This window comes from Mustela nigripes, chromosome 13 (assembly GCF_022355385.1).
Source record: "Mustela nigripes isolate SB6536 chromosome 13, MUSNIG.SB6536, whole genome shotgun sequence".
Classification (NCBI taxonomy): domain Eukaryota; kingdom Metazoa; phylum Chordata; class Mammalia; order Carnivora; family Mustelidae; genus Mustela; species Mustela nigripes.
Genome location: NC_081569.1, coordinates 5,254,706 through 5,276,773, shown reverse-complemented (window position 1 = coordinate 5,276,773; position 22,068 = coordinate 5,254,706). Strand labels below are relative to the sequence as shown.

The following is a 22,068-nucleotide window of genomic DNA, read 5'->3' as shown; positions in this document are numbered from 1 at the left end:
GCTGAGAGCCCGCTGAGAGCCCGCTGAGAGCCCGCTGAGAGCCCGCTGAGAGCCCGCTGTCGGGCGGCCTACCACGGGGCAGGGCTTGAAGGAGGAGCCCAGCAAGGATGAAATGAGTAACAGGATAGGGGTCCAAAAGGTGTCCCTGGGGAGAACCAGTAGAAATAGTGTTGGGATCATAAAAATGAAAACCAGCGTGGAGCTTGGGGAGGTGGTTGGAATGGCTGTGAGTGCAGGGGCAGCACATGGTGCCGTGAGATTCCGGGGTCCCTCTCTCTGTTACAGCAAGAAGTACGTGGGTGTCTAGGAGGGAGTTTCTTCCTTTTCTTTTCCCTTCCTTTCTTTCAAAAGATTTTATTTATTTGAGAGAGAAAACACAAGGGGGCTGGGGCAGAGGAAGACAGAGCAGCAGACTCCCTGCTGAGCAGGGATTCCCGATGTGGGGCTCCATCCCAGGACCCTGGATCATGACCTGAGCCGAAGGCAGATACTTAACCGATTTAACCCCCCAGACATCCCCGGGAGACCGCCTCTAAAGGGTTAAGGATAGTGCTCGCTTCGGCAGCACACATACTAAAAGTGGAACGATACAGAGGACATTAGCGTGGCCCCACGCAAGGGTGACACGCAAATTCGTGAAGCGTTCCGTATTTTTAAATGAAACAAGATGGGATTGGGAGGGAGACAAACCATAAGTGACTCTTAATCTCAGGAAACAAACTGAGGGTTGCTGAGGGGAGGGGGGTTGGGAAAAGGGGGTGGGGTTATGGATATTGGGGAGGGTATGTGCTATGGTGAGTGCTGTGAAGTGTGTAAATCTGGCGATTCACATACCTGTACCCCAGGGGCATAAAAATATATGTTTATAAGAAATAAAAAATTAAAAAATAAAGGGTTGGGACGCCTGGGTGGCTCAGTTGGTTGGACGACTGCCTTCGGCTCAGGTCATGATCCTGGAGTCCCGGGATCGAGTCCCGCATCGGACTCCCAGCTCCATGGGGAGTCTGCTTCTCTCTCTGACCTTCTCCTCATTCATGCTCTCTCTCACTGTCTCTCTCTCAAGTAAATAAATAAAATCTTAAAAAAAAAAAAAGGTTAAGGATAATTCATACCTGGTAGCCAAGAGCAATTAGACAGACCATGACACTAGTGGAATTTCCTGGAATCTACAGAAATGGCATATATATCGTTGATTTTATTTATTTATTTATTTAATATTTATTTATTTTTAAAGATTTTATTTGTTTATTTGACAGAGGGACAGCGAGAGAGGGAATACAAGGAGGGGGAGTGGGAGAGGGAGAACCAGGCTTCCTGCTAAACAGGGAGCCAAATGCAGGGCTTGATCCCAAGACCCTGGGATCACGACCTGAGCCAAAGGTAGATGCTTAATGACTGAGCCACCCAGGCATCCCTGTATCATTGATTTTAGACAAATAATTTTTGTGGGTTTTTTAAAGATTTTATTTATTGGGACGCCTGGGTGGCTCAGTTGGTTAAGCAGCTGCCTTCGGCTCGGGTCATGATCCCAGGGTCCTGGGATCGAGTCCCACATCGGGCTCCTTGCTTGGCGGGGAGCCTGCTTCTCCCTCTGCCTCTGCCTGCCTCTTTGTCTGCCTGTGCTCGCTTGCTCTCTCTCCCTCTGTCTCTTACAAATAAATAAAATCTTAAAAAAAAAAAAAAAGATTTTATTTATTTATTTGACAGACAGAGATCACAAGTAGGCAGAGAGACAGGCAGAGAGAGAGAGGAGGAAGCAGGCTCCCCACTGAGCAGAGAGCCCGATGTGGGACTTGATCCTAGGACCCTGGGACCATGACCTGAGCTGAAGGCAAAGGCTTTAACCCACTGAGCCACCCAGGTGCCCCAACAAATAGTTTCTTTAGTGTTTTTTTTTTTGTTTGTTTTGTTTTTTTTAATTTTCAGTGTGAAATTAGGTAAGAAGTTAGATACACAGTGATAGATCTTCCTCAGATTACATGATAGTCTTTATTCACCATTGTTGAGTAAAATCGTGTAAATTTTTAAGTCCTATACCTGCCACTTTTTTTCCCTCTTAATATGTTGGAGTAGAGTAAAGACCATTGATTTTTATCGGCTAGGTGCTGTTCTTAGGATTATTAGGATGAGCATCACGTCTTGAACTAGATATAGTCTTCAATAGCTAACTCAACGTAAGCTTTCCAACCACTTTTCACCTCTTACAAAAGTGTCCTGGTACCTTTCCTTATTCAAGACCTTTCTTAGGGAGCCCTCTTGGTGCCATATATTGCTGGCCATGAGTTGACTTATTTGTAAGTTTAACTAAAAGTCTGTCATCCAAGGGGGTACCTGGGTGGCTCAGTTGGTCAAGCATCTGCCTTTGGCTCAGGTGATGATCCCAGAGTCCTGGGATTGAGTCCCACGTCAGTCTCCCTGCTCAGTGGGGAGTCTGCTTCTCCCTCTGCCCTTCACCTGTGCACATGCTCTCTCTCACTCGTTCTGTCTCAAATAAATAAATCTTTAAAAAAAAAAAAAAAAAGGCCTCTCACCCTAGCCCTCTCCCATTGTCCTTCTCGTCATTTGAAGAGATCCACATGGAACCTTCTCACAATGGTACACTGTCTCCTGCAGGAAGAAGGAGAGACGACCATCTTGCAGCTAGAAAAGGATTTGCGCACTCAGGTGGAACTGATGCGAAAACAGAAAAAGGAGCGAAAACAGGAGCTGAAACTACTTCAAGAACAAGATCAAGAGCTGTGTGAAATTCTCTGCATGCCCCACTATGACGTTGACAGCTCCTCGGTTCCCAGCTTAGAAGAGCTGAGCCAGTTCAGACAACACGTGGCCACGCTGAGGGAAACAAAGGTAAGTGCTGGCGTTCACACTTCCTGAAAGTCAGTTGGACTTTCCCGTAGGTACTTGTAATCATTTTATTTCGTAGGCGTCTAGACGTGAGGAGTTCGTCAACATAAAGAGACAGATCGTCCTGTGTATGGAGGAATTAGATCACACCCCAGACACGAGCTTTGAAAGGGATGTGGTGTGTGAAGATGAAGATGCCTTTTGTTTGTCTCTGGAGAATATTGCGACACTACAGAAGCTGCTTCGGCAGGTAATAACCGCTCACATTACGGCCTGGTTCTCTAGTGTCCAGAGATTCGAAAAAAATGGCAGTTTTTTCCCTTCAGTCTTAAATAAGTCTGTGTAAGTTAAAAGAATGAGGGAGGGTAGAGACAGTGAATGATGTATAACCTTGAAGGGGGCTTGTCTTTTTTTTTTTTTCTTTTTTTAACAAAACACTTATTTGTGGCTCTAAGAATGAAATTGAAATTTTGGATGAAATACTGTTAGTCATGTGAATTAGCTTCATATTTAATTTTTTAAATTAAAAATCTGAATTCTAATTCTTGGGGTTTGAGATCCTACCATAATGGCAGCCATACAGTTTGTGTCCAAAAGTCATGAAACCACACTTCTTCACAATCTAGTAAAAGTGCTGCTTCTCCGTGTGGGTCCAAACATTTCTTTGCAGGAAGCCACAGGGCTGGCCTTCTTTGTGCTGCTGTCTTTGCCATAACCATTGGCTCTCCTTGCTACAGCTGGAAATGCGAAAATCACAAAATGAAGCAGTGTGTGAGGGTCTGCGAGCTCAGATCCGAGAGCTCTGGGACAGGTTGCAGATACCTGCAGAAGAGAGAGAAGCTGTGGCCACGGTTATGACTGGGTCAAAGGCCAAGGTCAGGAAAGCGGTAAGAAATCCAATGGGCACTGGGTCAGCAGTCTCTACCAGTGTCAAGTATATCGTCTTCAACACCGTCTGCCTCGAGTGAGCCTGTTTTTTGTTTTAAAGATTTGAGAGAGAGCGAGCGAGCCTGTGTGCAGAGTGTGCAAGAACATGAGTTGGGGGGGGGTGGGGAAGGAGAAGCAGGCTCCCTACCGAGCAGAGAGCCTGATGCAGGGCTCGATCCCAGGGGATCCCCGGGATCATGACCTGAGCTGAAGGCTGACACTTAACCATCTGAGCCACCCAGGTGCTCTACGAGCCTGGTTTTAAGGCAAGCATTAGACAGGGGTGGCTGTAGCCTGTTTATCTTCTGTCCTCTGTGCACTTTTCTTAGGTTTCTGGCTCCCGTGATAAGAGTTATAAAAAGTATTGATGCACCTAGGTGGCTCAGTGGGTCAGGTGTTCAGCTGTTGATTTTGGGTCAGGTCACGATCTCAGGGTTGTGGGATCAAGCCCCACATCCAGCTTGGAGCCTGCTTGGGATTCTCTCCCTGTCTGCTATTGTATGTGTGGGTTCTCTCTCTCTCTCAAAGCGTTGACTGACCCCTGTGGCTTAGTGTTGTAATTTTATTTTAGCAGGGTGGGGGGTTAGGGGGACCTTTGCACGTCTGTATTCCTGCATGAAAGTACATGATGGCAAGCACCTTTACCGAGTCTCTCTGTCACAGCTGCAGCTGGAAGTGGATCGGCTGGAGGAACTGAAGATGCAAAACATGAAGAAAGTGATTGAGGCAATTCGAGTGGAGCTGGCTCAGTACTGGGACCAGTGTTTCTACAGCCAGGAGCAGAGACAGGCTTTTGCCCCTTACTACGCAGGTTCGTACACCGGCGGCGGTTTCCTGTGACGTCCTCACTTGTCTTTTACGAGGGCAGACATTCACCAGCACAGATTTCCTCTGCTGCCTTTTCAAGCCACGTAGCGTTAGCTGCCATTCCTGTGTAATTAACATTTGCAGATGCCGTTAGGAGACAAGGGGGCCTTGATTTCCGAAGTAGTAGAAGTAGTAAGTCACCGTAGCCTGTCGTCGTGAGGCTCAGGTCTGTCAGGAGCTCACGGTCACCCCGTGCCAGGTGCACTGTCAGACTCCTGACGCCGCCGCCTCACTTAATCCTCACCTCAGGAGATGAGGACGCGAGGGCATGTAAATGTTCAGCAACTTAACCCGGAGGCGCAGGGCACGTTTGAGCCCATGGAGTCATCCCTGAGAGCTCGGCGGAGCTCTAGCCTGAACTGAACTGAGCATAAAGATGAGATTGTACTAGGCTTTTAGACATTTTCTGTGAGCAGGATGGAAAGGAAGATGGTGAGGGCAACCGAGAACAGGGCAAGAGGTGACGCAGCTTTGAGAATCTTCGTCATTGTGACCCATAGCCTAGCCCCTTACTCCCTGCTCCCCGCAGACTGAGCGTGTGACAGAGCTGGCTCTGTCGTCCACAGCGTGCACTTATTCACGTGTCGCTTTTACTATAAGGAAGAAAATCTGGTTTCATTTTAGGAGGAAGGGGATGGGGGTTAGTACGTGGGGCTGCTCCACACGAGGCATTTTTAAAAACTGCGGGGCCTGGGTCTTGCAGAGGACTACACGGAAAATCTGCTCCAGCTGCACGATGCTGAGATCGTGCGCTTAAGAAACTACTATGAGCTTCACAAGGAACTCTTCGAAGGCGTCCAGAAGTGGGAAGAAAGCTGGAGACTTTTCTTGGACTTTGAGGTACGGCCCGAGCTTCTGTTCCCCTAGAGTGCGGTCGAGCGTTCCCGCCCGCCATGTGCAGGGTCCGCCTCCGCTCCGCTCTTGGCCAGGGGTCTGACCCCCGGGCTTCAGCACGAAGTCCTGAGTTGCTGCTGACCCAGCCGTGCCCAGCTCACATGCGGGAACAGAGAACGGAATTCCTGCCCTCAGTGAGGTCGAATTCCTGCAAAAAGAAGTCCAGGCTAGAACATGCAGGGCAGGCACAGCTGTTCCACAGTCGTCTGTGTCCCCGGCTTCCCCACCACTAACGGGTGGACCGGACCTCAGGTTCAAGGTAGCGCTGGAGCTCCCCCTGCTGCACGTCAGGCACTGCTGCTCTGCTTGCAGGCCACACCCGGGGCTGGAGAGGCCGGGGGGAGCCGCTGCTGCAGACAGATTCTGGTTCTCTGACCCAAGGAAGGGGGGCACGGATGTGGGGCGGCAGTTACTGTTCGCTACCATTCCAGCGGTTGCTGTCTTCTCAGAAGACAGCCCCTGGGTACCGGGGCACGTGTGTATGGTCTGAATTCCTTTTCTCCTGACAGACTTGGCTCTCACAGCTTTCCTCAAAGGTTTCCAAGCTCAGGCATGGGGCTTGGATGAGCCAGACGAGACGTGTAGGGCACACGGAGACTCGTTCTCAGAGCTTGAAAGGGGCTGTTGGGGAATCTGAGCTCAACCCCTTCAGGGTTACAGCAGGGAAACAGGACTTGAATGGAGAGCCCCGTGTGAGGTCTCAGAGCTGACTAAGAACAGATGCCCCAGGCCTCAGTTACTCCTTAACTTGTGGTTGGAAGCAAGAAGGAAGGGTGGGAAATGTCAGTAAAGAGCCAGGTAAGTAAGGCTTACTGACATGCCGGTATTTAAGGAAAAATAAGAAATGAATTACCACCCCCTTTAGCTAGTGTTTACGGGCGGTCATGAGTCAAGTGGTCTGGAAGGCAAACAGTTTCTTTAGGAGCTTTGCCCCCACATTGACAAATTATTTCTAAAATTTTCTGATGATCTCCAATTTTTGAGTGTATAAATCTAATTTATATGTACAAATTACATGGTTAAATTACTGCCCTGATATACTGTATACATGATACAATAACAAAAACAGAAAAGAAGCCTAACACTTAACATGTTTAACTTGCCTATTTTGTGAGTGTTAATTTAATAAAAAAACAGATCGTAAACCTCTTAACCGGGCACATTTACGCTGCGTCGTTCGCGTGCTAGGAGTGAGTGGGCGAGGAGGGACGCCACCCCCAAGCCCTCCCGAGTGTAGACCCCTCCCTTGTCGCTCCACATGTCTCATTCCCTATAGGTGACAAGTGGTCTTTGACATCTGAACCACGGAAGAGAGCCAGTGACATTGCACATTACATATTAACGCCTATCTTTTATTTTTTAAAAAGATTTTATTTATTTGAAGCGGGGGAGAGAGCACGAGCCAGGGGGAGAGGAGAGGCTGAGGGAACGGGGGTCAATCCAGGACCCTGTGATCATGAACTGAGCTGAAGGCTTAACCCACCGAGCCATCCAGGTGCCCCCATCTTACTTTTAGATTAGAAAGGAAACTGTAGTCTTCCTACACACCAGTGGGTGATCGTGCATATACCTGTAAGTGCTCACAGCCCGCTCACCTGTCTTAGGACATCACTGCCTCTCACTGCGGACAGTGGTTGGGAATGCAGAACTCTGAGAGTTTCCTTAGTTTGTATCAGTTTATGAGAGTGAGGGATCTTAGCAGCAGTTTCTGGTCTAATTGTCGCAGGGCCTCCTCTAATTAAAAGGTATTTTTCACAGAGAAAAGCTTCAGATCCAAGTCGATTTACAAACCGCGGAGGAAATCTTCTAAAAGAAGAAAAGCAACGAGCCAAGCTTCAAAAAACACTCCCCAAGGTAACGTCGCCACAAAGAGTTTTTGGTGCTTGGCTACAAAACACCTTACTGTGTAAATCCTCTGCTTTGAATTGTCTCGCCCCAGAACTGTCCTTTCTTCCAAGGCTTAGGCAAGGATGGCAGGTATATGCCGAGCCTTCCTGGGGGAAGCATCTGAATATCAAGGTTTCGTAGCTGTCTCAGGATGCCACAGCAAAGTACCATCGACTGTGGGGCTTCAACAACAGAATTTGTTCGCAATCTGGAGGCTAGAAGTCTGAGAGCAAAGTATCAGCAGGGCTGGTTTCTTCTTTTTTTTTTTTTTTAAAGATTTTATTTATTTGACAGAGAGAGATCACAAGTAGGCAGAGAGGTAGACAGGCAGAGAGAGAGGAGGGAAGCAGTCTCCCCACTGAGCAGGAAGCCCAATGTGGGGCTTGATCCCAGGACCCTGAGACCATGACCTGAGCTGAAGGCAGAGGCTTAACCCACTGAGCCACCCAGGCGCCCCAGGGTTGGTTTCTTCTGAGCCCTGTCTCTTTGACTTGTGGATGACTTGCCTTCTCCCTGAACCTTCACCTGGCCTCCTTTCTGTATCTGTGTCCACATTTTCTCTTAACAAAGCCACCAGTGAATGTTGGATTAGGAGCAGTCCGAATGACATCACTTTAGCTCCATTACCTGTATGTCCGAATAAAGCCACATTCTGAGGTACTGGGAGTTAGGACTCAAACATAAATTTGGGAATATGCAGTTTGGCTTATAACATAAGGCAAGCTTTTGAGAAAGTGCTGTGGGCTTCCTTACTGGTGGTTTTTTTGTTTTGTTTTAAGACTTAATTCATGTATTAGAGTGCAGGGCAGTGGGGCAGGGGAAGGCAGGAAGCAGACCTGCCTTCTTGCTGAGCAGAGACCCCAGCACAGGGCCCAGTTCCGGGACCGCAGAGCATGACCCAAGGCGTAGGCTGATGCCCAACTGAGCCACACAGGCGCCCCTACTGTTGTCTAACTTTTTTTATTTTTGGTATAAATAGTTTGTACTATTTTTTAAAGATTTTATTATTTGACAGAGATCACAAGTAGGCAGAGAGGCAGAGAGGTGGGGGGGAGCAGGCTCCCCGCTGAGCAGAGAGCCCGACATGGGGCTCCATCCCAGGACCCCAGGACCATGACCTGAGCTGAATGCAGAGCCACCCAGGCCCCCCGTTATCTATTTTAGTAGTAGAAGTAATTGTTAGTACTATTGCGTTAAGTGCCAGATACTGTTGTAAAGTGCTTTCCATTTATTAATCATTTGTTGTCACCACCTCCTTAGGAGGTTAGGATCATTTCCATTTTTATAGATGAGGAGACGCCCTGAGAGCTTCAGTAACTCGCCCGCCTTTCCACAGCCACTGAGAAGTAGATGCGGCTGCGAACCCCAAGGGCGGTGCTCTCGACCCGCTCTGCCCATTTCGCGTTGCTCGTGTTCCCTGTGCTGCGTCCAGCTTTAGGCACCAAAACCCTAGTTAGACTCTGGGTTCTTGCCTTCTCCCCCTTCATGTGTGTTAGGAATAAACCATCCCTAGGCTGTGCTCTTTGGTCACTCCGTCCTGTACCCTCGTGGGTCCAGCTTGGTGTTCCGCTCCCGGTGCTCTGGGGCGGGGTCCTCCTTTGGGGGAATCATTCCACGCGGGCTTCACCAAAACTTGGTGGTAATCAGCGTGTCCTTGTCTACGATTCCAGCTGGAAGAGGAGTTGAAGGCACGGATAGAAACGTGGGAACGGGAGCACTCAAAGGCGTTTGTGGTAAACGGGCAGAAGTTCATGGAGTACGTGTCGGAGCAGTGGGAGGCGCACCGCCTGGAGAAGGAGCGAGCCAAGCAGGAAAGGGTGAGCGAGCGCAGTGGGGGACGGGGACGGGGTGTGAGCAGCCCAGGGTCTCTGCCGGAGGCGGGGGTGGCGGCAGCTGGAGGGGTAGCCCTGGGTATGGGGCCTGGACACTCCACTTCGGGCACTGCTTCTGTCCCATCTCAGGCCTCTTCCCATCCTGAGATTTATGGCTTTTGCTTCTGATTTTCACACAGCAACTCAAGAACAAGAAGCAGACAGAGACTGAGATGCTGTACGGCAGTGCTCCCCGCACGCCCAGCAAGCGGCGGGGACTCACCCCCAACACACCCGGCAAAGTGCGCAAGGTGAGCGCGGGGCTCTGCGAACCGCCCTTATGGGGCTCTCGAGGCGATGGCTCTTGGCCACCTCTTGCCTCCTGCCCCACAGAGGGGGAAGAGTTTCTTGGGCCTTCCGGGTGAGGTTCCTCTAAATGTATGAATGGAAGACCACCTTTACCCCGGTAGCAACTTGATAACGACAGTCACGGCCTGGCCAGTGCAGATGTGTGCCTGTTGTTGGGGTCTGGGGTGGGTTAAACTTGGGGGCCCCGAACCGCAAGTTTAGTAAATGGAATATCCAGTATTCTTCCATCGCTGGAGCAGAAGTCAGGGAGGAACGTGACCTTGTCTTTGATAAATGAAGTAGAGCTTTACTTCTCGGCTCGTATTTTACAACATACGATAGTTTAAGAATCCCCTGCAGGGGTGCCCGGCTGGCTCTGTCGGTGGAACCTGCGGCTCTTGATCCCAGGCCGGGAGTTCAAGCCCCGTGTTGATGGTGGAGCTCATGTAAGAAAAAAGAAAAAATCCCCTGCAAAAACTCCCAGGAGGATATATGGTGTTTTTCCTGATTTTAAAAAAGCTTATGAAGAGTTTTTATTTATTTGACACAGACAGCGAGAGAGGGAACACAAGCAAGGGGAGTGGGAGAGGGAGAAGAGGCTTCGCTCTGAGCCAGGAGCCCGTTGTGGGGCTCCGTCCCAGGATCATGGGCTGAAGGCAGCAGCTCAACCACTGAGCAACCCAGGCACCCCAAAAAGGCTTTTAAATAATGTATTTTTATGAGGCACCTGGGTGGGTTAAGTCAGTGGGTTAAGCCTCTGCCTTCAGCTCAGGTCATGATCTCAGTTTCCTGGGATCGAGCCCCGTGTTGGGCTCTGCTCACTGGGGAGCCTGCTTCCCCCTCTCTCTCTGCCAACTTGTGCTCTCTGTCAAATAAATAAAATATTTTTTAAAAATGTATTTTTACAAAATAGAGATCACATATAATTTGGATTTCTGCCTCACCCTACTGGGTTTATTGCTTGTGATTTTTTTCATAGCATCAGTCATTCTTCAAATACATGCTTACTGTTAGCTGCACCTTCTGTCCTCTTGCCATGCTATCATTTATTAAACTAGCTCCCTATTGTTACATAGTTTTTAAAGATTTGATTTTTAAGATTTATTATCTTAAAGAGAGTGCATGCCCGTGCTCGAGGAGGGCAGGGAGGGGCAGGGGGAGAGGGAGAGAATCTCAAGCAGGATCCACTCCCAGCCCAGAGCTCAGTCCCACGACCTTAAGATCATGACCTGAGCCATAATCGGAGTCAGATGCTCAGTTGACTGAGCCGCCCAGGTGCCCCTACCTAGAGGGTTTGTTTTGTTTTAATTTTACTGAGTCAAATTGGCAGATAAAGTGTATACTTCCCTAAGTTTTGACATACGTATACCCCATGAAACCATCACCACAGTCAAGCCCGTGAACACAGCCATGGCATGCAAAGTTTCCTCCTGCCCCTTCGTGTTCTCTTTGCGCCCCCACAGCCCGTGGCAGCCATAGCCTTGCTGTCACCACTGACTAGTTTGCTTTTTTTTTAAGATTTTTATTTTAATTTGACAGATCACAACTAGGCAGAGAGGCAGGTAGAGAGAGGGGGAAGCAGGCTCCCCACTGAGCAGGGAGCCCGATGTGGGGCTCGATCCCAGCACCCTGGGATCATGACCTGAGCCGAAAGCAGAGGCTTTAACCCACTGAGCTACCCGGGTGTCCCAAGTTTCCATTTTCTAACACGCTATATGCATGTGGTTATATAGTATGTATGCCTTTCCGGTCTGGCTTCTTTCATATAGCGTAACTTTGGTGAGATTCATCCGTGTTGCGGCACAGGTAACAGGTCAGTCCTTTTTAACGGGGACCAGTATCCACAGCACAACTCAACCGCAATTCGCCTATTTGCCTGGGGGTGGACGTTAGGCTTGTTGGTGGGGTTTTGGGCTGCTGTGAAGTGGCTGCATTTGGACACAGACCTCTGCATGGCTCTGCTTTCGAACCTCTTGTGTGAATACCTAATCTGATAGGTTTAGAAGCAAAATGGCTATGCCATGCTATAGTTCAATCTGGGTAGAAATCAGCTTTGAACACTTACCACAGGTCTCTCAAAGCTCTGAGCCTTGGAAACCCATCTTGGACTTTCTCCTCTGTTCCTTTCTCTGTGGTGCCGGGCAGGCTACTGAGTGTGTTCGGTGTGTTCTCTTCGCCCATTCTCCGCAGCTGAACACGACCGCCATGTCCAATGCCACGGCCAACAGCAGCATTCGGCCTGTCTTTGGGGGGACAGTCTACCGTTCCCCCGTGTCTCGGCTTCCACCTTCTGGCAGCAAGGTCAGTATGCTGTGCGCACAAGGGCTTCACCAACACGGCTCCAGTCCGCTCACCCGGACGCCCCGCCGGCTTGTGCCACTGTCTAAGATGCCTGGATTCAGTTTCCCTTGAGATGCTGAGAGTAAGCTAGCTTATCTGTCGACTGCAAGAGAGGGAATGGTCATTCTGAACCCCAGTAGGATCATGGGAGTCACTGGGATAGGATTCTGGGGGCTCGGTTCATACCTTGGGCTTCAGCTGCTGCTGAGCGAGGTCCCTGTGCGTGGGTTCCAGTCCGGCCACCCTGGATCGCGAGACGGTCGGGGACGGTCACGTAAAGAGAGGTGGAGAAGATGTGCTACATGTGTCTTTCAAGTATTTCACAGACAGGCTTAAGACAGGTCCTCTGCACATCATTAAGAATTCCTGCAGCTTTTAAAACCACAAGGAGAGACATGAATAATATGGAGATGTTACTAGCCTTTGGCCACTTGTGTGTGCGTGCACGTGTGTGTGTGTGTGTGTATCCTTCCTTAGCATGATGCCCGGATCTCTCTCTTCTCTGCAGCCGGTCATCACTTCCACTTGTTCGGGGAAAAAAACCCCCCGTGCTGGGAGGCATGGAGCCGACAAGGAGAACCTGGAGCTCAACGGCAGCATCCTGAGCGGTGGGTACCCCGCCTCGGCCCCCCTGCAGCGCAACTTCAGCATTAATTCTGTTGCCAGCACCTATTCTGAGTTTGCGGTAATTCACCTTTTCTGATATCTACCAGTCTCTGGGGAGCACACAGTTGGGGCAGAGTGGGTTCCTTCCCAAGGGCACCCAGATAATTAGGACAGTTTTTTGGAGGCTGAGAATCCCTTTCCTGCCTTGACCATGGCACGGGGTCGGGTGGTTTAGGGGAAAGAGAAGGAAAGTGGCAGTGGCAACGCGACATTTAACCTCGATCCTTCTGCTTAAGAAATACCATTCCCTGGCTGCAGGAGGTGACCCTTCTGATCACTGCCCTGGTGCTCTCTTGGTGGAGTTCTTGGTAATTGTCTCAATTCTTTGTTCTTAGAAGGATCCGCCCCTCTCTGACAGCTCCGCTGTTGGGCTTCAGGTCTGTATGGCAACCCCTGCATGTCCCGTGGCCATTTTCCAAACTCACCTGTCACATCTGCTCGCTGAACTCTCGTCTGGACACGGAGCTACACTAACTGATCATCTCAGCTGTACTATCGTAGAGCGCCCCCCACCCCTTTTTTAAACAAAGGAAGTAGGAATTCCTAATGTGGAAATCAAAACTACTTTCTGACTTCAATCCTACAACATCCTAACCTGCTGATTAACAAGAATACTTGTTCAGACTTGAATTGGATTCTCAGCCCTACCTAAAGTCAGGCAAATTTTTTTTTTTTTTAAATCACCGTGTTTCACACCCGAAGACCTTCACCCTCCCTGGTTGTGACCTCAGAGGCCTCCAGCGTGCTGGAGAGAACAGAGGCCCCATCACGCGGGGAGGGGAGCCCCAGCTGTGTGCTGCCTGTCGTGAGGTTCTGGGCCTGCGTGCTGATCATGTCCTGGAGTATATGCCGTACTAACCCTCGGGCTCACCCGCCAGCTTTCTGTCTGCCACGAGCGAGCCAGTGCTCCTTTCCTAGCCTCTGCCTGTTCCTCCCACATCAAGCTGCTAAAGCATCATGTGGCATTGGGAAAGCGATTTTCCAGACACTCTTTGTTCCTAGTAACCTACTCCGTCTTCACTAATCCTTAACTGCAGCGCCCTTAACAGCACGTGTTCTCTCTTCCCTCAGTATCTTCCTGTGGGGAGGGGAGGCTGCTCTTCACGTGGGGTCGGGGTGGAGGGGACATGCTGGCGCACAGCCAGGGGTGCCACTCTCGGGGCTGCAGTGGCGGGGAAGGGGGCAGTTGCCCAAGGCTAGAGCTTGTCTGGAACACTGCAGCTGGCTTCATACTACGGCACTTTTGTCAAATGACATCCCTGTGTGTGTCGCTCCGGCTGGCTGCCGGCTGCACTGAGGGACCCGCTTGCTCCTGCCTGCTTAGCCCAGTCCCACAGTGCCCACTTGGGGCTTAAATGCACCTGCTCCTCTTTATGGCAAGGCCATAAAGGTGGGAGGTTAGGCTGGTTTGGGTTGCTGTGGCTCATACCCACCCCCGCAGGCAGCACCAAGCCGGTAGACTAACCTCTCCTAACCTCTCTCTAACTTCTCCTACCCTTTCTCGGGACTCGTTCATGCTTTACCCTCTTCTGTTCCATGTGCTCCAGCAGGAGATCAAATCACCAGCAGGTTCCAAGGCCCTCGGCCCCAGGGATTGGTAGATAGAGGGTCTGGCCCCGTCCTTTATAAAGGGCTCAGAGACCAAAGGTTGTTGCCTGCCTAGCTTGACCACTGGAGAGAGTACTTCATGGAGCGTAAGGGATTTCTGTGCTGGGAGGTTCTGGTGGAATGTACTGGCTCAGGAAAGGGGTCCAGGGTGCACATGCTTATCTACGGCTAATAGCATGGTGCTCAGGCTTCCATCTTCCATCCCTAACAGAGCCTGTGCTGGCGAGGGACCTCGGGCTCAGAGTCATGTACCCGTACTTCCCAGGACAAGGGGGTGTGCCGGGGAGGGGCCGCACTGCCATTGACATTATTTATTTTTCAACAGCGAGAACTTTCAAAGGCTTCCAAATCTGACGCTGCTTCTCGAATCCTCAATTCGACCAACATCCAATCCTGAGAAGCCCTGATCAGTCAGCCGCTGTAGCTTCCTGTGCCTAGACTAGACCTGATTATGTGGGGGGGGCCTCGATTTTTCTTGAGTTTAGGTTCTACTACCCTGGGCCTGACTGACAGAAGTGATTGTTACAGATGAAAACCTACCAGATGGTTCAGTGGGTCTTCAAAAACTTGATTGTTGTTTTGACCCAAGAAATACATTCAATCTTAGTTCATAGCAGTAAGTGCAAATTTTAGCAGATGGAACCTAATTTCTTTCTCTGCCCCGTAATTCTATTGCTGAAGCCTGACCAAGGGTTTGTTGTATTTTACCATCGTGCCCATCCTCGGGGCATGGGGCACGAAGTGTTATTGGCCTGTACCCTTATAACGAGAGATGAACATCCTGTCGGACAGAGAGGCTGGGGCTCCTTTGTTAAATGGTGTAGAATTCTGTTCTATGGTGCAATGGCCTACATGCAGAGACATGTGTACGGACACGCATGCTTACCTGAACTCTGCTTCTTTAGTGTTCTCCGGGTTGAGGTGCCGGCATTCGTCTGTCCCCTGCAGTTGGCAGGCTGTGGGGCCGGGCTGGGCCATCTCTGTCCCGGAGATCTGGAACTTTGCACATGTCAGTACTGGGGAGTTGTTCCTGCTACAGCGTCCGCATCTTCACGTACCCTGGCGATCACTACTGCTCTCCCCCAAGCACTATTTATTCTTCCTCTGCCTGCCTGTGCCAGCACTACTGTCTGCACACTCAATGGTTCTCGAAAGCTTACCGGCATGGGTTTGGTCTCTGTCAGCCATGCTGCTTAGACGTATACATGTCCTGTTTTTAAAAATATAAATATATTCTTAAAAATAAATTAATGTGTATACTTACCTTTCAAAAAGATACATGGTGGTGTTTTATTGTTTTTTTTTTTTCAAATCACTGTTTGGTCAGTTTGGTCTGTGGAAAACAAAAGACTAAAAGAACATACAAGAAATTTTTAGTCAGTGTGATTTTTATATCCTTTTATGCACTTAGTTCTAAATAGAAAATACTTTTTTTTTTTTTAAGATTTTATTTATTTGTGAGAGAGAGCGAGCGCAGGCAGACAGAATGGCAGGCAGAGTCAGAGGGAGAGGCAGTCTCCCTGCGGGGCAAGGAGCCCGATGTGGGACTCGATCCCAGGACGCTGGGATCATGACCTGAGCTGAAGGCAGCTGCTTAACCAACTGAGCCACCCAGGCGTCCCGAAAATACTTTTTATTTTGAGAAAAGTATGAGACCAAAAGTCCAACTCTTGATATATAAAGGGGCTGAAACCCTATTAGGAAATTTCTGGCTCCACTGTTGTCCGTCCTTAACAGGATTAGCTTTTATAGGGTGAGGCTGCCTGGCCTTTTGGTTTTTTAACAGCCTTTATTTATTTATTTATTTATTTTTAGATTTTATTTATTTATTTGACAGAGAGAAATTACAAGTACACTGAGAGGCAGGCAGAGAGAGAGAGAAGGAAGCAGGCTCCCTGCTGAGCAGAGAGCCCGATATGGGGCTCCATCCCAGGACCCTGGGATCATGACCTGAGCCGAAGGCAGCGGCTTAACCCACTGAGCCACCCAGGCGTCCCAAAAGCCTTTATTTTGATTAGAAAATACATATTTGTACACTTGGATACATTTTTATATCGCCCCAATCAAGTCCTGTTTTTCTAGGTTTTGCGACCATCTCCCAGTCTGCGGCTTCTCTTTCATTCTTTTAACGGTGTTTCTGAAGAACAGACAGTTAACTTTGATGACATCCCATTTTTCTTTAGATTGTAGGTGTGTTCTAAGAAATCATTACCCAACCCAAGAGGTAATGGTTTTAAAAGTGTAGGTTTTGTGTTTCTGTGTGTGATCCATTTCGGCCGTCTGTGTTCATGTGCGTGGCTCCAAGTACGACCACCTATGGATGCCAAGTTGTCTAGCAACAGGAGTTGAAAAGCCTTTCCTTTCTCTACCGCATTGCCCCTGTGCTGCTGTCAAAAATCAGTGCATCCATCTGTCCTGATTACTAAAGACTTAATATTAATTCTTGAAATCCGGTGGTATTAGCTTTCCGATTTTACTTTTTTGTTTTTTCCATTTTTAGCATTTAAAGTAGGCTCTACACCCCATGTGGGGCTGGAACTCATGACTGAGATCAGGAGCCGCACGTTCTACCTACTGAGCCGGCCAGCAGCTTCGACCTTCTTTAAAAGTCACTTTGGCTGTTCTAGGTCCTCTGCATTTTCATAGGAATTTCAGAATCAGCTTGTCGGTTTCTACAAAAAATCGATTATTGAATCTATAGATCAGTTTAGGGATAACCTAAGGAAATGGACAGAGATGTCCGTTTTCTCTCACGGACTCTAAAGCTCATACGTACAGATCTTCCGCATCTTTGTCAGATATATTCCTAAGTGTTTCATATTTCTCAAGGCTACTGTGATATTTTAAAATTCCAGTTCCTGGTTGTTGCCTGCCTGCCAGAATACAGTTGAGCTCTCTATACGGCTCTTGTATCCTGCTGGCTAAACTCACTTATTAGAAGGATGGGCGGCACCTGGCTGGCTCAGTGGGCGGAGTGTGCGACTCCTGATCTCAGGGCTGTGAGTTCGAGCCCCATGAGGAGCGCACAGATTACTAAAGAAGGAAAATGATCATCTTCACAAATTGGCTCTGGGCACACTCCTGCATGGCTTAGCCGTGAGACGACTCTGGAGACTTCTCCACTGCTTCATCACGTGGAGCCTAGAGACGGCCAGAGTGAAAGCCTGAGGTTTTCTCAGGCTTTTCTGAGCGTCTACGCCAGCCCTACGTGCGGACCGAGCTTTCTCCGGTCTCCGTACACAGGGGAGCTTTAAGAGGCCTTCACCTACGTACTTCCTTTCCCGACGTCCCTCTTCCCAGGCTTTTTGGCACGTCTGTTGCCTGTCTCGGCTGTCGGCCCTCGTCCAAGCTGCTGCAGCCAATTCTTGTGTCCTTAAATACTTCTGGCCTGAGCCACTGAGCCTTGGATACACGGACTCTGGCAAAGGCAGGCCAGCTCTTACACCAGTCTTTCAGGGAAATGCCAGAGGTCAAAATCCAGTCACAGTTCTTTGAAAAGGACTTTATTTCTCCCGCTGGTGCCACAAACATGCACCAAAAACGCGAGCTCTTGTCCTCATTACCGGCCCCCGCGACAGGTGTGGCGGGCCGGCGAGGCAAGATGTCAGCGCACTTACCCGCAAAGCATCAGCTTCTCCCTCTGGTCGCTGGAAGGTTTTGACGATTTCTGGAGCTCTCAAAAGTGGACTCTGCCGTGGGGCGCCTGGGTGGCTCAGTCATTAAGCGTCTGTCTTCGGCTCGTGATCCCAGGGTCTTCGGATCGAGCCCCGTATCAGGCTCTCTGCCGGGTGGGAAGCCTGCTTCTCCCTCTCTCTGCTTGTGTTCTCTCTCTCACTGTGTCTCTGTCAAATAAATAAATAAAATCTTAAAAAAAAAAAAAAAGTGGACTCTGCCAGTTTCTGCCAGTTCATCAGCTGCTCTTGTGAAAGGCAGAGCCCAGGAGTTCTACGCCATTTTCAGTGACATCTCAGTTCTCAATGTTTATGCACATAAAACAGCGTCAACATACACAAAGCAAAAACCGACAGAACTGAAAGGCAAAGATGGACAAATCTACCAGATTAAAAACAGTCAAGGCTCTAGAAGAAACGAATCCCACCAATAACCAGCTGGGCCTGATTGCAGACCGCCACCCAGCAACCGCAAAAGAAAAGGAAAAAAAAAAAGAAAACACGTTCTTTTGTAAAGTGCATACAGAATAGTCACCAAAATAGGCCACATTCTGGGTCATAAACTATAGCACATTTTTTTAAAAAATTTAAAGACTTCTAAGAGCCTGTGTGCACAGAGGGGCAGAGGGAGAATCCCCAAGCAGAGCCCCTTGAGTGTGGAGACCAATGCGGGGCTCGATCTCAACCCATGAGGTCACGACCTGACCCAAAAGCAAGAGTTGGATGGACACCAGAGCCACCCAGGCATCCCACATTTTTAAGAAAATTAAGTGATCAAAATGTTCTCTGACCAGAAAGGAATTAAACCACAGCAGCCAAAAACCCTTTCAGAAAATGTCCAAATATAATCTTTAAAAAAAGAAAAAGTTTCAAGTGAGATTCACAGATATTTTGAACTGAACAAAAATGAGGCACCTGGGTGGCTCAGTGGGTTAAAGCCTCTGCCTTCGGCTCAGGTCATGATCTCCGGGTGCTGGGATTGAGCCCCGCATCGGGCTCCCTGCTCGGGGTGGCGGGCGGTATTCAACAGCGAGCAAGCACGAGGCTTGGCGGGGCAGAGGCAGGGATGCAGGTCTCGAACTCGGGATCCCAAGATCAGAACCCAAGCCAAAGTCAGACATTTAACTGAGCTACCCAGGCAACCCTCACTCCTAGGTATCGATACCCGATTGGAACATGTCCGCACACAAATACATATATGACTGCTTACATTATTCGTAACAGCAAAAAAGCAGAAATCCTTCAACTGTTCATCAGCTGACGCAAGGACAAACGAAGTCTATCCACGCAACACTGCAGCTGTGGGAGGAACACATGCGACAACACAGACGAACCTTGAAAATGCTGTGCTAAGTCAAAGAACCCCGACACGGAAAGCCGTACATTGTATGATCCCATTTATGTGAAACATCTAGAATAGGCAAATCATAGAAATAGGAAAGGAGAGCAGTGATCGGGGCTAGCGGTAACAGGCAGTGGTTGCTTTGGGGGCTTAGGAGAATGTTCTGAAACTAGATTGTGGCGATGGCTGTTGCACACCATTGCGAATGTACTAAAAACCACTCCGTTGTGTAGCTTAACACGGTGAATGCCACGGTATGCAAACAGTATAATTTTCAAATTCTATCACTGTAATCTACCATATTGATGAACCAAAGAAGAAAATCCACACGATCCTATCATTTGATGCAGAAAAGCATTTGACAAAATTCATGATAAAAACTTCCAGAATGGGGTGCCTGGGTGGCTCAGTTGGTTAAGCAGTTGCCTTTGGCTCAGGTCATGATCCCAGGGTCCTGGGATCAAGCCCCACATCGGGCTCCCTGCTCAGCGGGGAGCCTGCTTCTCCCTCTCCCTCTGCCAGCCCCTCTGCCCACTGTGCTCTCTCTCTATCAAATAAATAAAATCTAAAAACAAAACAAAACAAAAAAACTTCCAGAACATTGGGGAGGATGTACGTTATGGTGAGTGCTGTGAAGTGTGTAAGCCTGATGATTCACAGACCTGTACCCCTCAGGCAAATAATACATTATATGTTAATTTTTTTAAAAAAAAGACAAGAAAAAAAAAGTTAGCATAGCAGGACTGAGACTGCCAGCTTAGAAATGTATGCTTGCAAGGTCAGCCTCTGGCTGGCATCTGGGAATTCAGCTCTCAAAAGAGTCTCTAGCTTTAGGGGTGGCTCGATGTGCCTAGACTGCTTGTGTGGGGCACTATGTCTTAGGCTGAACATCTGCTTCCCCGCTGGGAATTCCGTATATGGTAAGCAAAGGGTGCCAATGCGAGAGCCCCCCATAAACATTGTGTGCTGAGTCTCTAAATGGGCTTCCTGTGGGCAGAAGCTCTGCACAGACATTGCTGTATTTTCACTGCTGGAAGAGTGGGTTCTGGGTGACCCCTCCTGTGAGGGAGGAAGCCCAAGTAAGCCTGCACGTGGGTTCTGTCAGGCTTTGCCCGTGTTTGTCTCCCTTGTGACCCAGCTCTGTACCCTTACTGTGTCCCTGTACTAAAGCTCCGCTACGGGTACCGCTGTATGCCGAGTTGCAAAGGTCATAAAGAATGGCCACTAGGGGTCGCACTGGGGGTTTCTACCGCATCCTTTAAGTCCAGTGTCCTCTGTAAATGAGCAGGGACAGACTCTCCCGAAGGCTCAAAGAATCAAGCATAGAAGCTTACAGCTTGTAGAGACCTACTAAATGAAAATAAACTTTACCTAAAATTTAAAAAAACTTCCAGAAAATTAGGGGAAAAAAGAATGTTTCTTTACGTGATTAATGAATGGCATCTACCAAAGTCAACTCACAGGTAACACAGGATGACTCAAGGCTGCCTGCCTTCCCCCGGAGCTCACAAGCAAGCGGTCTACTCTCACTACGCCTGTGGAATACGATCCGGGAACTCTGAACCAGTGCAATGCGGCAGGAAGAAAGACACGACGCACAGACTGGAAAGAAGACATTAAACCACCTTCATTCACAGACATCATGAGTGTATGGATTCCAAGGAACCTACAAAACGCTCCCATTGGTCTAGCAAGGCCGTGTAACACCAGGTTAACCTACAAAATCAACCTCATTTGGAAACACTAGCAATCAACAATCGGAAACTAAAATTTGGAAAACAGCACATAAATAACTCCAAAACAACAAACTAGACCTAGGTATAAATCAAACAAAACTGATATTAGCCTCTGCGGAAAGCTGCAGGATACCGATGAAAGAGAAAAGCCTGAGGAGATACACGATGCCCTTGGAGGGGAACATCTGCTCTCCCCCAGCGATCTGTACGTCTAAGGTGGGGCCATTCAAAATCCCAGCGGAATGTTTTTGGTAGATACAAACATGTTAGGGTATGGAAACAGAAACTAGAAAAGCCTAAGAATTTTTAAAAGAACCAACTCGGAGGACTCTCCCATCTAATTTGGGGCTAGTTCTACAGCTCCGGCAGCCAAGGCAAAGCAGCGTTGATTGGTGAAAGGGCGGAAGCAGGTCAGTGAACAGACCGGTGAGTCTGCGGGCGCCTGGGGGCTCCGTGGGTTGAGCCGCTGCCTTCGGCTCAGGTCATGATCTCAGGGTCCTGGGATCGAGTCCCGCATCGGGCTCTCTGCCCAGCAGGGAGCCTGCTTCCTCCTCTCTCTCTGCCTGCTTCTCTGCCTACTTGTGATCTCTGTCAGATAAATACATAAAATCTTAAAGAAAAAAAAAAAAGACAAAAAAAACCAGTGAGTCTACGAAGACTCACAAAACGGTGGTGAAATGGTTCCCGGAGAAGGCGCGAAGGCAAGACAGGGCCGTGTTCCCAGCAGACGCTGCTGAACCACCGGACGGCCACAGCCAAACGGCTCTCCTTTGCCTCGCTCCTCCCAAGGCAAAACTTAGATCAAAGATCTAAACACTAAGTCTCAACCAGTGTTTATTTTAGAACAGAAAATACTCATGGTATTCGGCTGGGCAGAGTTCTTCGGACATCAAAAACATCCATAAAAGGAAACAATGGCAAGACGGACTCGAGCCACTTTTAAGACTTGGCTTTGCATAAGATACTGTTAGAAATGGAAAAGGCGGACCACCAACTAGGACAGAGTATTTGCACGTCATGGATCTGATGAAAGAGACCTGTATCTGGAATATATTTAAAACCCCCCATTGGGGCGCCTGGGTGGCTCAGTGAGTTAAGCCGCTGCCTTCGGCTCAGGTCATGATCTC

The 22,068-nt window shown here is 49.0% G+C and overlaps 2 protein-coding genes and 1 non-coding gene across 10 annotated transcripts in view; 2 read left to right on the top strand and 1 right to left on the bottom strand.

Moving 5' to 3' along the window:
• Positions 1-14,607, top strand: part of PRC1 (protein regulator of cytokinesis 1) — a 25,503-nt gene extending 10,896 nt beyond the window's left edge. The window contains exons 4-15 of one of the 4 annotated variants that reach the window (XM_059371545.1): positions 2,614-2,847; positions 2,924-3,094; positions 3,582-3,731; positions 4,435-4,582; positions 5,342-5,478; positions 7,291-7,386; positions 9,090-9,236; positions 9,431-9,541; positions 11,769-11,879; positions 12,427-12,603; positions 12,920-12,961; positions 14,518-14,605. In XM_059371545.1, coding sequence (XP_059227528.1) covers positions 2,614-2,847; positions 2,924-3,094; positions 3,582-3,731; positions 4,435-4,582; positions 5,342-5,478; positions 7,291-7,386; positions 9,090-9,236; positions 9,431-9,541; positions 11,769-11,879; positions 12,427-12,603; positions 12,920-12,961; positions 14,518-14,589 — 1,596 coding nt within the window. In that variant the 3' untranslated portion in view covers positions 14,590-14,605. Of the gene's footprint in view, positions 1-2,613; positions 2,848-2,923; positions 3,095-3,581; positions 3,732-4,434; positions 4,583-5,341; positions 5,479-7,290; positions 7,387-9,089; positions 9,237-9,430; positions 9,542-11,768; positions 11,880-12,426; positions 12,604-12,919; positions 12,962-14,517 lie in introns of all 4 variants that reach the window. The other 3 variants (XM_059371548.1, XM_059371546.1, XM_059371547.1) reach the window with 3 other exon arrangements.
• Positions 550-655, top strand: LOC132000420 (U6 spliceosomal RNA). The gene has a single exon (XR_009399295.1). It is a non-coding gene; the product is annotated as a U6 spliceosomal RNA (small nuclear RNA).
• A 745-nt stretch (positions 14,608-15,352) lies between the features above and the next one.
• RCCD1 (RCC1 domain containing 1) overlaps positions 15,353-22,068 on the bottom strand; it is a 25,477-nt gene continuing 18,761 nt past the window's right edge. For 3 of the 5 annotated variants that reach the window (XR_009398989.1, XR_009398993.1, XR_009398994.1), the window contains 2 exons: positions 17,810-18,034; positions 15,457-15,542 (listed from right to left, as the gene is read on the bottom strand). The gene's annotated coding sequence lies outside the window, so the exon portion shown is untranslated. Of the gene's footprint in view, positions 15,403-15,456; positions 15,543-17,809; positions 18,035-19,073; positions 19,163-22,068 lie in introns of those variants that run through there. The other 2 variants (XR_009398991.1, XR_009398990.1) reach the window with 2 other exon arrangements.